The sequence below is a fragment of the Aethalodelphis obliquidens genome, unplaced genomic scaffold, assembly GCF_003676395.1.
Source record: "Aethalodelphis obliquidens isolate GAN/ISIS:26980383/991018 unplaced genomic scaffold, ASM367639v1 scaffold25, whole genome shotgun sequence".
Lineage (NCBI taxonomy): Eukaryota > Metazoa > Chordata > Mammalia > Artiodactyla > Delphinidae > Aethalodelphis > Aethalodelphis obliquidens.
Genome location: NW_020837969.1, coordinates 20,051,788 through 20,064,871, shown reverse-complemented (window position 1 = coordinate 20,064,871; position 13,084 = coordinate 20,051,788). Strand labels below are relative to the sequence as shown.

The window sequence follows — 13,084 nt, the reverse complement described above, 5'->3', positions numbered from 1 at the left end:
AGAAGGAAAAGATAATTTATACAAAAATGTAGAGGTCCTAAATGAGAATAGTCATAAATCAAGACTATAACACACTATGAGACACTGTTTTCACATATTCTTCAACCCTCCTAAATCCTTGGGGTTTCAGCATAAAGTAAATAATTATTATATTTGTCTTATTAAAAAATGCCTGATCGCATGAAGAGGGGTGCCTTCTCCTGTTATTCTTAACTAGCTTGTTTGAATCTGGGCTACTCAACTAGTGAAAAACTGAGTTTTTTAAAGGAATTTTATCAATGAACTATAAAGGTCTGCAATATTTACTGTTGTAAAAGTATGACTTTTTAAAAATAAATTTATTTATTTTTGGCTGCGTTGGTTCTTTGTTGCCGCGCGCGGGCTTTCTCTAGTTGTGGCGAGCAGGGGTTACTCTTCCTTGGGGTGTGCGGGCTTCTCATTGCAGTGGCTTCTCTTGTTGAGGAGCACAGGCTCTAGGCGTGCAGGCTTCAGTAGTTGTGGCACGTGGGCTCAGTAGTTGTGGCTCGCGAGCTCTAGAGCACAGGCTCAGTAGTTGTGGCGCACAGGCTTAGTTGCTCCGTGGTATGTGGGATCTTCCTGGACCAGGGCTCGAACCTGTGTCCCCTGCATTGGCAGGCAGATTCTTAACCACTGCACCACCAGGGAAGTCCAAAGTATGACTTTGTTTTTAATTAGCATTTTTCAACTTTATTTTTCTATTTTTATTTGAGCATTTTTTCCACTCATCCAAGTAGGAAGGGCTGAGCCTGCTCTTTATGAAATAAAATGGGTATTTTGCGTAATATTTTATTGTGTTTCAAGACAAAGACTCTATCTGTCAGGTTAATAATTTAATTCAGCTTTAAAAATGATTTTAAATATGTAATTTATTTTTTTATATCAATATGGGTTGTCTTTTTTCATATCATAGCAAATGGACATATATACACTACCAAATGTAAAACCGATAGCTAGTGGGAAGCAGCCACATAGCACAGGGAGATCACCCTGGTGCTTTGTGACCACCTAAAGGGGCGGGATAGGGAGGCTGGGAGGGAGGGAGATGCAAGAGGGAAGAAATATGGGGATGTATGTATATGTATAGCTGATTCACTTTGCTATATAACAGAAACTAACACACCATTGTAAAGCAATTATACTCCAATAAAGATGTTAAAAAAAAGATACCTATTTGAAATTAATTAGAGGAAACATCTTTTTTATTGGCATATAACATTGTATTGGTTTAAGGTATACAACATAATGATTTTGATAAATGTATATATCACAAAATGATTACCACAAGTTATTATAATAGGCATAATTTTATATAAAATATATAAAGTATATATTAAATATATATTTATTGAATTAAGAACAATAGATAAGTTAATAGATTTTAGTATTTCAACTTTTATCAGTGATTGCCATGATTATGGGAGGATAATCATAAGGGGAGAATACCTTATAATGTTGTCCTCTCAAACTGACAGATGGAGCTTATTCCACTGGAAATATTAAATTGAGGAGCATATCACAGGGCAATTAAGTTCTGCCTTTTACTGACCACTGTTTACATTTGTTTCTGATTTCCCTCTACTTAAGCCTCCCTGACTATTTACAGCTTTCTCTCACTCTCTGCCTCCCCTTTCTTTATGCCTATGTGTGCCATATATTTCATTATCTATATCAGATTTTCTGAAATCTCTATTTTTATTAGTCCTCCCCTTAACATCCTCTATAACTGCCTTTTCTTTTCTTTTTCTACACTCCTCCTGTCCGATATGTTTATTTTATATCCATTGTATGTTTGTAAAGGAAAAATATACAGAAGGACAGAATAATAACTCACATTTTCTTACCCTCAATGAAATATCTAATTATCTATTTACCATGTAGGCAGGGAATGTCAATTCTTTATACAGTTACGTAGCATATTTTCTGCTTTAGTTCTTTATATATCAAGGACCATCATCAGTGGTGGAAACAATGACACAGGTATAAATGCCAGGACTTACCTGAGGTCTTGGGAAGGTTCTGCTCTGATGTGAGGTGTTTCAACAGAGTGCCCGAACACTGCTCCTTCAGTGCCTGAGGATAACGTGAATCCAGGAGTCAGTATAAGCAAGTGTACAGACACACTGGTTTGCATTACTACTGTTATGCACCAAATATTCTTCTAAAAATGGGACAACTGAAAATAGAAGTACAGAAAATAAAAGAGAAAAATTGGAAAAGGAGTTTAAGGTAGTGAAGGGCCAAGGAGGGTAAATCCAAGTTTCACCGTGTTGACCCTTTTTAAAATGATCTTATTTATAAAAGTTCAGACTGAGTGAGAATTTTCACCTTCTGATCATAGAGCAAGATCCATTTCCTTCCCTTTTCTTTATTTCCAGGTAAATGAATTTGAGGGAGGTATAGGTCACAATATTCAGTTCTTTCTACAAGCAGCAAAGCTTGAATGAAAATGTGGAGAGTGAGCTCTGATGTAGTATAGTATTAATTGTTTCAAGACATAGGTCCATAGGGCATTTAGCAATTTGCCCACAAGCAGCACTAGCCTTTAGTTAGAGTGATCATCGAACTACAGAGAACAGGGCACCTTACTTTGACCTTTCTGGAATTAAGGCTCAACCTAAAACCATGAACGGCTTGAGTTCATTAGAGTGGACTTCACCTGGGATAATAGTTATCTGAAGAGGTCACATGCTCAGGTAGTTGAATGATACTCTATCTAAACTTCCATTTATTGACTCCATTTGATTTTCCAGGTTGACAGAGCTTTTTCTAATTTAACTGAGCAAATAAAATGATTTTCCTTTCCAAAAATCAAATGCAAAAACACTCGTTAAAGATGATGAAGAAACAGCCTTCTTTTTTTTTTCTTTTGTAATTTTACATAAATGAGATCATTCCCTTCAGAATAAACTTTATTTTCTTTTGGTTTAATCATCTTCAAACATCTCGGTGTAAGAACGTCATGGCTGCTCCATCAATGGCCCCAACAGTAGCTCAACAATACAATGCAAGTAAAAAATACAAATTTTACACCTACAAAGTGAAGCTTCTTCTACTTATCATGAAGAACAATATTAAATACATTGATTCAATAAGCAATGAAAAAATTGCCACTAGGAAATTAGAGCTAACATTTAAATTCCTTAAAAGTAAGTGTATATGTAGGGAAATATGCTAGAATCACCAGAGGACTCCTCTACAGTAAACAGCAATGCAGATTTGGTCTCGAATCACAGAGGAAGAGGTTTTTTTCAGTCTGTAACATCTATATTATGGTTCTAAGGGTAAGTGTACAAGGTTCTGCTCCAGTAAATTCCTTAGATTGCAGATTTCAGTTTATAAGCTAAAAGCTATCCACATTTGTTGACCTCTTATTGGATTTTATTAGTTGCTGGTGGTTTTTTTGTTTGTTTTGTTTTTTCCTAGAGAGGATATGTAAGGCATATACTGTTTATTTATTTAACTGTTTTCACAAATTTAGAGCAATTATTTCTTTAAGGAGTTTCCTCTTTTGGTATTTTTTAAAATATTTTATTTCTGTGAGTGGACAATTTTTAGAAATAGGTCTTTGAAAGTAAAGTAACAGTTTTAGATAAAACACTGATTTTGTGACTACGGAGGGGCTGGCGTTTGAAACAACATTCTAAGGCACAAATTTCTAAGTCTCAAGGACAGACCCCTTTAGCATTTTAAAATAAGATATAATTTCCAAGTGGGATAGCTATCCATAGGCAAAGTTCACAAGTTAATTTCTACTATTTTATAATTTTGAGAACTTCCCAGACAAGATGCCAGAAATATAATTAAAGAACAGTAGCAATATTTATTTTAAAACACAGAATGGCACATATAGCATAATAACTTAGTACAGAATATATCAATGAAAGTGAAAGTAGAATGTTATCAAAAGTTTAATTTTACAATGAGGATGAAAGACTGATAAAGGTGTTGATTCTAAGTATCAATATAGAAAACTATTGATGATTAAAAAAAAGATACTTGAAGAAATAAATGTATAATCATACCACCTAAGGGGCTACATTGAAAACTGCATAAAATATCATAAATAATTAACTAACTATAGACTTCCAGATAATGAGAAAATTAATCTCATCCTCTCACTTTTTGTTCTAAAATGAGCCAAAAGGGCAACAATTAATAAGCAACAATGATAAAAGGAAATCAGTGAGGAAAAATAAAAGCCATCTGAGCCAGAAACAAACTCTCACAGCATAAAAAATCAAAAAATATATAAATATATATTTCCCATGAACGGGAAAATTTTACAAACATCAGACTGTTGGTAGGGTTGCCAGACTTAGCAATGAAAAATATTGGACACAATTAATTTTGAAGTTCAGTTAAACATAAAATCATATTTTAGTATACGTATGCAATACTTGCAGAGGATATACTTATACTAAAAATCATTTGTTGTTTGTCTGAAATTCAAAATTAACTGGGCATCATATATTTTACCTGATAAATCTAACCATTAGTCAACATTTATTTGGAACAAAAAGATCTGCTTTATCCTCACTTCGGAAAAAAAAAATGTATTATGAATTCTCACATCTTAAGTTATAGAAACCATGGAAACCAAAAAGGAAGAGGGACAGAAAAAGGAACATAACATAGACATTTATTAATATGTATATTTAAACTTGTTGACTAAATAAATATTTATTGTTTATTGCTTTTGAAAAGGACTGTTCAAGGGCACAATGTCAGTTTTGCTTGATTGTATAGATGCTAAAGGATATTTCAGATAATTTAAAGTGATGACAATGTTATAAGATACAGAGAAACAGATTGTTAACTCTTGTCATGGTCAGGAAAAATGATGCAGGCAAACCTCATGGTCAAAAAATACTGGATCTCATTCATAGGATAATTTCTAGCCTTTAAACAAAAGAATAAGAATGGCATATTTTTTGTTAGAAAGAAGAAAGAGTATATATGAATTGTGGTCCTACTTTATACTTAAAAACAGTTTTAGCCATACGCTAGGATGCTACTCTTTACAAATGCCTAACATAAAATAATGTCACCCAATTAAAAACATCATTAAAAATAAATTTATGTATCCCTACTAGTATGGCTATCTATACTCTAAGTGCTATACTCTAAGCTACTCATTATCAACCCATTGGCCTCCATATATCCTTTGGGAAGGCATTTGCTTCAGAAGGCAGGACAAGAAAAGGAAACCAAAAATTCCTGGTATTCCCAGGTCCTCAACTTCATAGTAACTGAAAAAAAAATTCTGTGAAATATAGCATCTCTCCAGCCATCAGCTTCATGAATTCTACTGTGGTTAATTTCAGATACTATTTTATGGGGTTATTGGGTTTGTGTAGAAGAACCTGTGATCAGTAATATATATACAAGCAAGGCAAAAATACCTCTACGCTTTGAAATATTAGTTGTATATAAATTATCTAATTTTTTCTCACCAACATTTTTAATATATGCAGATAATAGATTGTTTACACTTGAAAAATGAGGATGCTCTACTCAGAGAAAGTAAATACCTTATCGATGAGGCTAGAATCTTGGAGTTCAGGTTTTCTTATGGATACACTATGAACTTTGAAATTAGCCATTTTGGGAAGCAATGCCAGCTGCTTCATTCCATCTAAGTGACCTTGAGCAAGTTATTTAATCTCTCCAAACTTCAATTTCCATTGATACAAATACGTATAGTAATGCCAACCTTGCAGTTTGGGTTAGGTTTTAACTAAATAGGATATTTGGTTCACTGTAAGAATTCAGTATTTCTTAATTCCCTCTCTCTATCAATTTCCTTTATGAACGTCAGCCACAGAAGATGTACATGTTGTATCTGTAGAGTTAATGTCCCAGCATGGGTCTACTCATTAATATGTGAAATCTCTATTCCCAAAATGTCATAGCTTCAAGTAACATAGTCTCATGCTGAATTCTGAAATCTGAAATTTAGACACTGAAAAGATATTCTTGAATATTAAATATTAAATGCATTTTATTAATCAAAACTCTCTTCACTAAATCAAGGAATTTTCTAATGCAGCCACTTAGGTACCAGATAAGATCAATCAATGCTCAAATAAGCTCTGAGAACGAAGTTTCTTCTAAAAAAAATGTCCAGCATTATCTTACTTTTAATTGACTTCATCATAATATTTAAAAAATTGAGGAAACATGAAAACAAAAATGCATAGTAGAGCCTTTAATAACTAAAGTGGATGGATGGTGATTTTTTTCATGTTTTACACTTACTAGTTCTTTGTGTAGGATATAATAGAAATGATATCATTTGAATAATTGTAGTAGGTAAAACAGTCATTAACTCTACCAGGGTTTTAGTTTCCATTCAAAAATCAAAGGAGAAGTTAAAGAAAGAGTAGTACAGGGCATCATTCCTTAGAATATTTCTCTTCTCAAAGTGAAATTTTAGTCATGAATTGGTAAGAATTCCAACCTAAAAGCTTAAGGTAGAGGAATCTGAGTAATGTCAACCATACCACCTCTCTTATCTAATCCATGGAATTGTTAGGAGACTTAAATAATCAAAAAATTAATTAACAGTAGGCAGCATTTTAAATTGCTATACTGGAATAGGGCTGAAGTCTAGGGTGAATTCATGTAGATTTCAGGGACAAAAATATTCCTGTTTATTCATTATCTTCAAGTTTGATCCTGTGCTATTAAATGCATATAAATTACTTGGTTAATTAAACTGAAAGACACTTTACAATATTTTCTTTTTAATTATTATTCTATTTGAGATCAGGAGCCTTTTTCACTCCTGTAGCTCCACTTCCTAGCACTTTATCTAGTATAATAGAGACATTCATTAGTATGTCTCTCTGAAGTTGTTGAATAAATAAATGTTTTCTTTGGTTTGGAAGTAAGATGAAGAACACAGCAGCAGGAAGCTGCCTAGAAGGAGAGCAGTCCTCACTAGGGCCCCCATATGCTGCTCGAAAGGCTTCAATGGAGGAGGCTAAGGTCTGGCACAGAGGGCTTGCTGTTCTGGAAAACCAGAAAGAAAAATAAAAAAGAGAAAAGCCAGGTGGATTGGGAACAAAGGAATGAAGAAAGACTGGGGCACTCTGTGGGAAAAGAAGCTAAAGAGGAGTAGCAACAATGTTGAGTTAAATTCTATTGTTATTTGTCTTGATGTTTGCCAATGAGATATCCTAGTGCTTTCAGATTTTCAAGAAAATCTACAATGATCTTTGTATTTTTTTGAGGTTTTGTTTTGGAGAGGGACAAAGAAGGGAATGAATGTCACACCCAGCTCTATATGGGACAGAAGAAATAATAGGAGGCATGAGGCAAAGGATGTTAAGAGAGCATGAGTATCTGTCCGCCTGCCCTCTTCCCCTGACAATTAATGGGAACTTAGGCAGCATTTTAAATTCCTGCACTAGAATAGGGATGAGGTTCAGGGTAAGTTCATTTAGATCTTAAGGGCCAGAAGGATTCTTATTTATTCATTATCTTCAAATTTAAACTTATGCTACTGAATATTTCAAATTCTTTGGAAGTCTTCACACTTTGCTTTCTTTTTTCTTTATTTGAATCTCTTTCCCCCCAGATCTAAATTGGTAGAGTAAAAGATTGGACAGGGAACAGTTTCATTTTATTCCCAAATCTGCCTCTAATTCATTCTTTGATCTTTGACAAGTATTTAAAGCCGCCCCTCCATTGCTATTTGTAAAATTAAGCTCTAAATAACATGATCTCTAAGGTACCTTCAATTTCTAACTGTCACAAGTTACATAATTTTTTCTGACATGTCGAAACCTGTATACCTCTTCTCATTTCTCCTTAAATACAAGTGGAAATAAGTTTGCCCCTGCAGATCGACAGAAAAATTATTTGGGGGAAGGGATGGAATAATCATATTGGAAAAAGTAAATTATTAACTATCATATCTTTTACTCCGTTAAAATGAGTTCCTCTGAATCCTGAAAGCATCATTACCCTTTAAAAGGAGAAATGTCAACCCATTTCAACATACATCTGTTACTTGTGTTATTTTAAGAGTCTAAATGGTGTTCCTGCTTCCAGCTAACTGCACAAAATACCACCTATACATTGCTATATTAATCATACCAAACCTCTTGAGATCTCATCTGTACAAAAACCTGTAATTATTTTCTTGTATAATGCTTTTGCCCACCATTCAAGACTTCTGCTTGAATGCAAAATCCATTCATTCAGACTTATTTTCCTCTACTCATCTATAAATCTATTTACTAATTTTCCCACCTGTTAAGGTAAATACAATCTGTTCATTCTCTGACTATATTTGGGGTTTACTACCTATAGCACTCATTGAGAAGCTATCATATCTATTCTGAAATTTTACATGCTAAATTATATATTACTCCCCATCTAGGCTAAATATATATATATATATATATCAAAGACGTTCCTTATATTCCATTGTATTCTTGTGAGCAACATGGTATCTTACATATGTGAGGTAATTAATAAATATTGGTAAGGATCAATATTTCAAGGACTTTCTTCTTGAAAGCTTTTTCCCCTGTTTTTAACTCTCCTAGGTTGATTAATGGTACAATCATGCCCTAAAAACTCAAGTCAGAAATGGGGAAATATACTGAGATGCCCCTTCTTGTTCAACTTCCCTATTAGTTTACTTCTTTTTACCACTTCAGCATCACTTATATTTTTTCCCAGTTATTCCTCGATACCACAGCCAACTAATGTTCTGAAAGTCAAAGCTGACTGTGTAATTCTCACTTAAAATGCTTCTGGAATCCGAAAGTCTGTGGAAGTCAAACCCAAATTCCTTAGTAGGACTTACCTGTTAGCAGTTTTCTGCATTTTATACTCCAGTGACAATAAAACTTTTGCATATTTTGAAATGTTTATAAACTGTTAAGAGTACCACTTCTGGGGCTTCCCTGGTGGCGCAGTGGTTGAGACTCTGCCTGCCGATGCAGGGGACGCGGGTTCGTGCCCCGGTCTGGGAGGATCCCACATGCCGCGGAGCGGCTGGGCCCGTGAGCCATGGCCGCTGAGCCTGCGCGTCCGGAGCCTGTGCTCCGCAACGGGAGAGGCCACAGCAGTGAGAGGCCCGCGTACCGCAAAAAAAAAAAAAAAAAAGAGTACCATTTCTTCCCGACATACCTCTCTTGTCCCTTTAATGGTCATCTCTACTCATTTTCAGGATCTGATTCTAAATGATTTTCTCTGTGAGCCATTTTCTGTGTTCTTCCTGTTTTTCCTCTTTCTGCTCAGCTTCCCCAGCTCCTTGTGAAAATTACTATACACAGCAGTTATACTGCTTTGCAATTCACGTTAAACTTCTACCCAGTAATTTATGAGTTCCTTGAACTCAAGGACTTTGTCTTAATAAATTTTGTATGCTTAGTACTGATCTTGAATTCTGATATACAGTTAAGGATCAGTAAATGAAAGAATGGAAATGAAAAAATTAATAAAAGCGTGAATAAATTAAAAATTATTCTGCAGTATTTTATGATTGATATGTAAAACTTGCTAAGTTTCTGTTTCCCAGTATATTTCTTCATTTAATACTTCAAAACAAATCAGGTTATTAATATCCTGAGGTGATGATCTGAATTTATTAAAACTGTTATTATGAGCCTATTCAATGTTCATTTTTCTAGTAAAACAGGGAAACGGTACTGTTAAATTGTCTCTCTGAAACGGAACCAAACCCCTACCATGTTGTTCATTTGAAAGCAGAGGATAAGCTGCCAATATTTCTGAAAATAAATTATTTCAAAATCTGTTTTTACTTTTCAGTCAGCAGTTTTCATAATTTAAAAAATACCTCAAGGCATTTACTCTCAGATGCCAAATCATGTCCTCTTTTCTACTTTTAAGGTTTTCAGAAGATAAAAAGAGATCATGGAAAAGATACTTAGATGATCAGATTGAAAATACATTAGAATAAAGCTATTTTCCTCCAGATGAAATATATTCAAAAATGAAATGTTTTATCACTAATAAAGAAAATTAAACTTAAATATATCAAGATTTGAAATTACGCAGAGACCCTTCTTGCTCATATTTTCTAACCTTCAAGTAGTTTGTATTTTTCTAGCATTTATCTCTGATGTCTTGGGGGAAAAAAGCTCTTCTTTTGTTAATTCCTTCTATTCCTTTTAATGAAGCAAAAAATAACTGAAATTTAAAAGTGTGTGGAGAAAACAAAAAAGAAAAAAAATGTTCAAATTGAATGATACTTGATGGAAACTACATCTAGGAAAAAGATATAGAAATAATCCCTCTTTCAAATTTCCACCTTCGGAAAAGAATATCAGAAGCTCAAGCAGAGCTTTCATCATTCACTTTTAGGATATATATTTTCAGAAAATAATAAGTAATTCCAAGGTCTATAATTACTAAGGTTGTCATTTTGCCCTTTACCTTAATAACCACTAAAGGAATAAGAAGCAATACACACCTGAGACATTTAAAAAATCTTAAATGAACAAGTGTTACCAACAGCATATCTTTAGCAAACACAATCATAAGATTCTTTTGTTATGGATTTATCAAAAGGCAGCTACATTTGAATTGACTGATCACTCCATTATGCACATTCTAACAGAAACTGAAACATAAAAATGTGAAATAACTTGAAAACAAATGAACTACCTATATATTTTTTTATTTTGCAAAATATTTCATAAAAATATCAGTTCATGATATGATTTGGAAAATTAATAAAACAAGATCTCTACGTGAATTACCTTTTTACTACATTTAAGTTATCTTTGCAAGCTTTGAGACACTTAATCTAGTAGTATATTTTGTTTTGAGGTTTGGACATTTTACCTAAATACAGATAGCATAGCTAGTGCTAGTTTTGCTTCTTTGAGGTCATATTCATTTTTATGCAGGAATATTTTCTGTATAGCCCTTTCCTTTACAAACTTTATCATTACTTAATCCACATGCAATTTAAGCTTTTCTGATCCCTGTGGAAATTATTTATCTAAAAATGTACTGTTAGTTGTACCATAAACTCAGGTTCTTTGGGAAAATAAAGGAATACCTTAATCCTGCCTTTTTGTCTTATTTTATTCTTTAGATTCTTCACCCCTATTTAAACTAGTTTCTGGAGAAAAGTAAGATGGGCTTTCTACTGCTGTTGGTCATAGGCAGGAAGACTGTGTTTCCAACTGGCACACCACGCTGATCATTTCAAGTGGAATGCACAAGGACAGCTACTACGCCTGATACTTCTGATACATTGCCACTAAAGCACATTATATGGAAAATAGAAATCCATAGAAATTTATCCAAAAGTGGTGGTACCCAACTGTCTGTAGTCGCTTCAGATACTACATGTGTTTACGGATTTACAGGCATACCCTGGAGATACTGCGGGTTCGGTTCCAAACCATGGCAAAAAAGCAAATAAATGCAATAAAGCAAGTTACACGAATGTTTTGGTTTCCCAGAGCATATAAAAGTTATGTTTCTACCATACTGCAGTCTGTTAAGTGTGCGATACCATTACATCTAAAAAAACAATGTACATACCTTAATTTAAAATATTTTATTGCTAAATAAATGCCAACCATCAACTGAGCCTTCAGTCAGTCATAATTTTTTTTGCTGGTGAAGGATTTAAAATATTGCAAGAATTACCAAAATGTGACACAAAGATATGAACTGAGCAAATGCTGTTGGAAACATGGTGCCCATAGATTTGCTTAATACAGGATAGTCACACACCTTCAGTTTGTAAAAAACACAGTATCTGCAAAGTGCAATAAAGCAAAGAGAAATAAAATGAGGTATGCCTGTATCTGAAACTTTCTACAATCATTTTTTCAATAAAAAAAAAACTTGTGTGTTCAAAAGATGCTAATTCTATAAATGGCTTTATGGACCTGAGCCACAGAGTTAATATATATAAATCAGCATCTGAACGCAACTAGGACTTCTAACATGGTACCTTATTAAACACAGTTGAGTTAGACTTTCCTTCTTATCTCAATATAGCTAAGTGATTCTAAAATATCAGAGGGACTGCCCTGGCGGTCCAGTGGTTAAGATTCTGCTCTTTCAACGCAGGGGGGTGCGGGTTTGATCCCTGATCGGGGAGCTAACGATCCCCCATGCCTAGGGGTCAAAAACCAAAACATAACATAGAAGCAATATTGTAACAAACAATAAAGGCTTCAAAAATGGTTCACGTCGGGCTTCCCTGGTGGCGCAGTGTTTGAGAGTCCACCTGCCGATGCAGGGGACATGGGTTCGTGCCCCAGTCCGGGAAGATCCCACGTGCCGCAAGGAGGCTGGGCCCATGAGCCATGGCCGCTGAGCCTGCGCGTCCGGAGCCTGTGCTATGCAACGGGAGAGGTCACAACAGTGAGAGGCCCGCGTACCGCAAAAAAAAAAAAAAGGTTCACATCAAAAAATATTTTTAAAAAATAAATGAAACATCAGAGTTTAACCTGTCATTTTCTGAGTGTCTGTGCAGTTGTGGACAAAGTCATAATTTGGAATTTTCATTTGGCAACCTGCCTTAAAACATGTTTCCACTCTTTTAGTAATAATCGTTTTATAAACATTGAGGTGAAAAATGCAAGTATCAAAAAGTCTATCCTCCAATAACAGGATAATGTGGCATTCATAGATAGAGACCAGTTGGGAAACAGCTAGGAAGAAAGCACTTGCTAATGCCGAAACAAACTCCCTTCCATCCTTTTGTTCCTATGAGTTTTTTTTTTTTTAACCTCTTATTGTTCCACATGCTCTTGTGAATTTTATGTTATCACCTGCCATGTAATTCATTGTGTGCCAATAGGGAAACAAAGAGAGCTCATTTATCTGTGTTTGTTTTCTATTCACAAGAGGTTAGGTAGCATTACTTTTTTAACATCTTTATTGGAGTATAATTGCTTTACAATGTTGTGTTAGTTTCTGCTGTATAACAAAGTGAATGAGCTATAGTATATGAATATCCCCGTATCTCCTTCCCCTTGTGTCTCCCTCCCACCCTCCCTATCCCACCCCTCTAGGTGGTCACAAAGCACAGAGCTGATCTCCCTGTGCTATC

At 34.5% G+C, this 13,084-nt stretch overlaps 1 protein-coding gene across 3 annotated transcripts in view; it reads right to left on the bottom strand.

Moving 5' to 3' along the window:
* The window catches only part of SGCZ (sarcoglycan zeta), a 908,802-nt gene that overhangs the window by 16,068 nt on the left and 879,650 nt on the right, over positions 1 to 13,084 (bottom strand). For all 3 annotated transcript variants that reach the window (XM_027122721.1, XM_027122723.1, XM_027122722.1), the window contains one exon: positions 2,019 to 2,091. In XM_027122721.1, the coding sequence (XP_026978522.1) occupies positions 2,019 to 2,091 (73 nt within the window). The remainder of the gene's footprint in view (positions 1 to 2,018; positions 2,092 to 13,084) is intronic.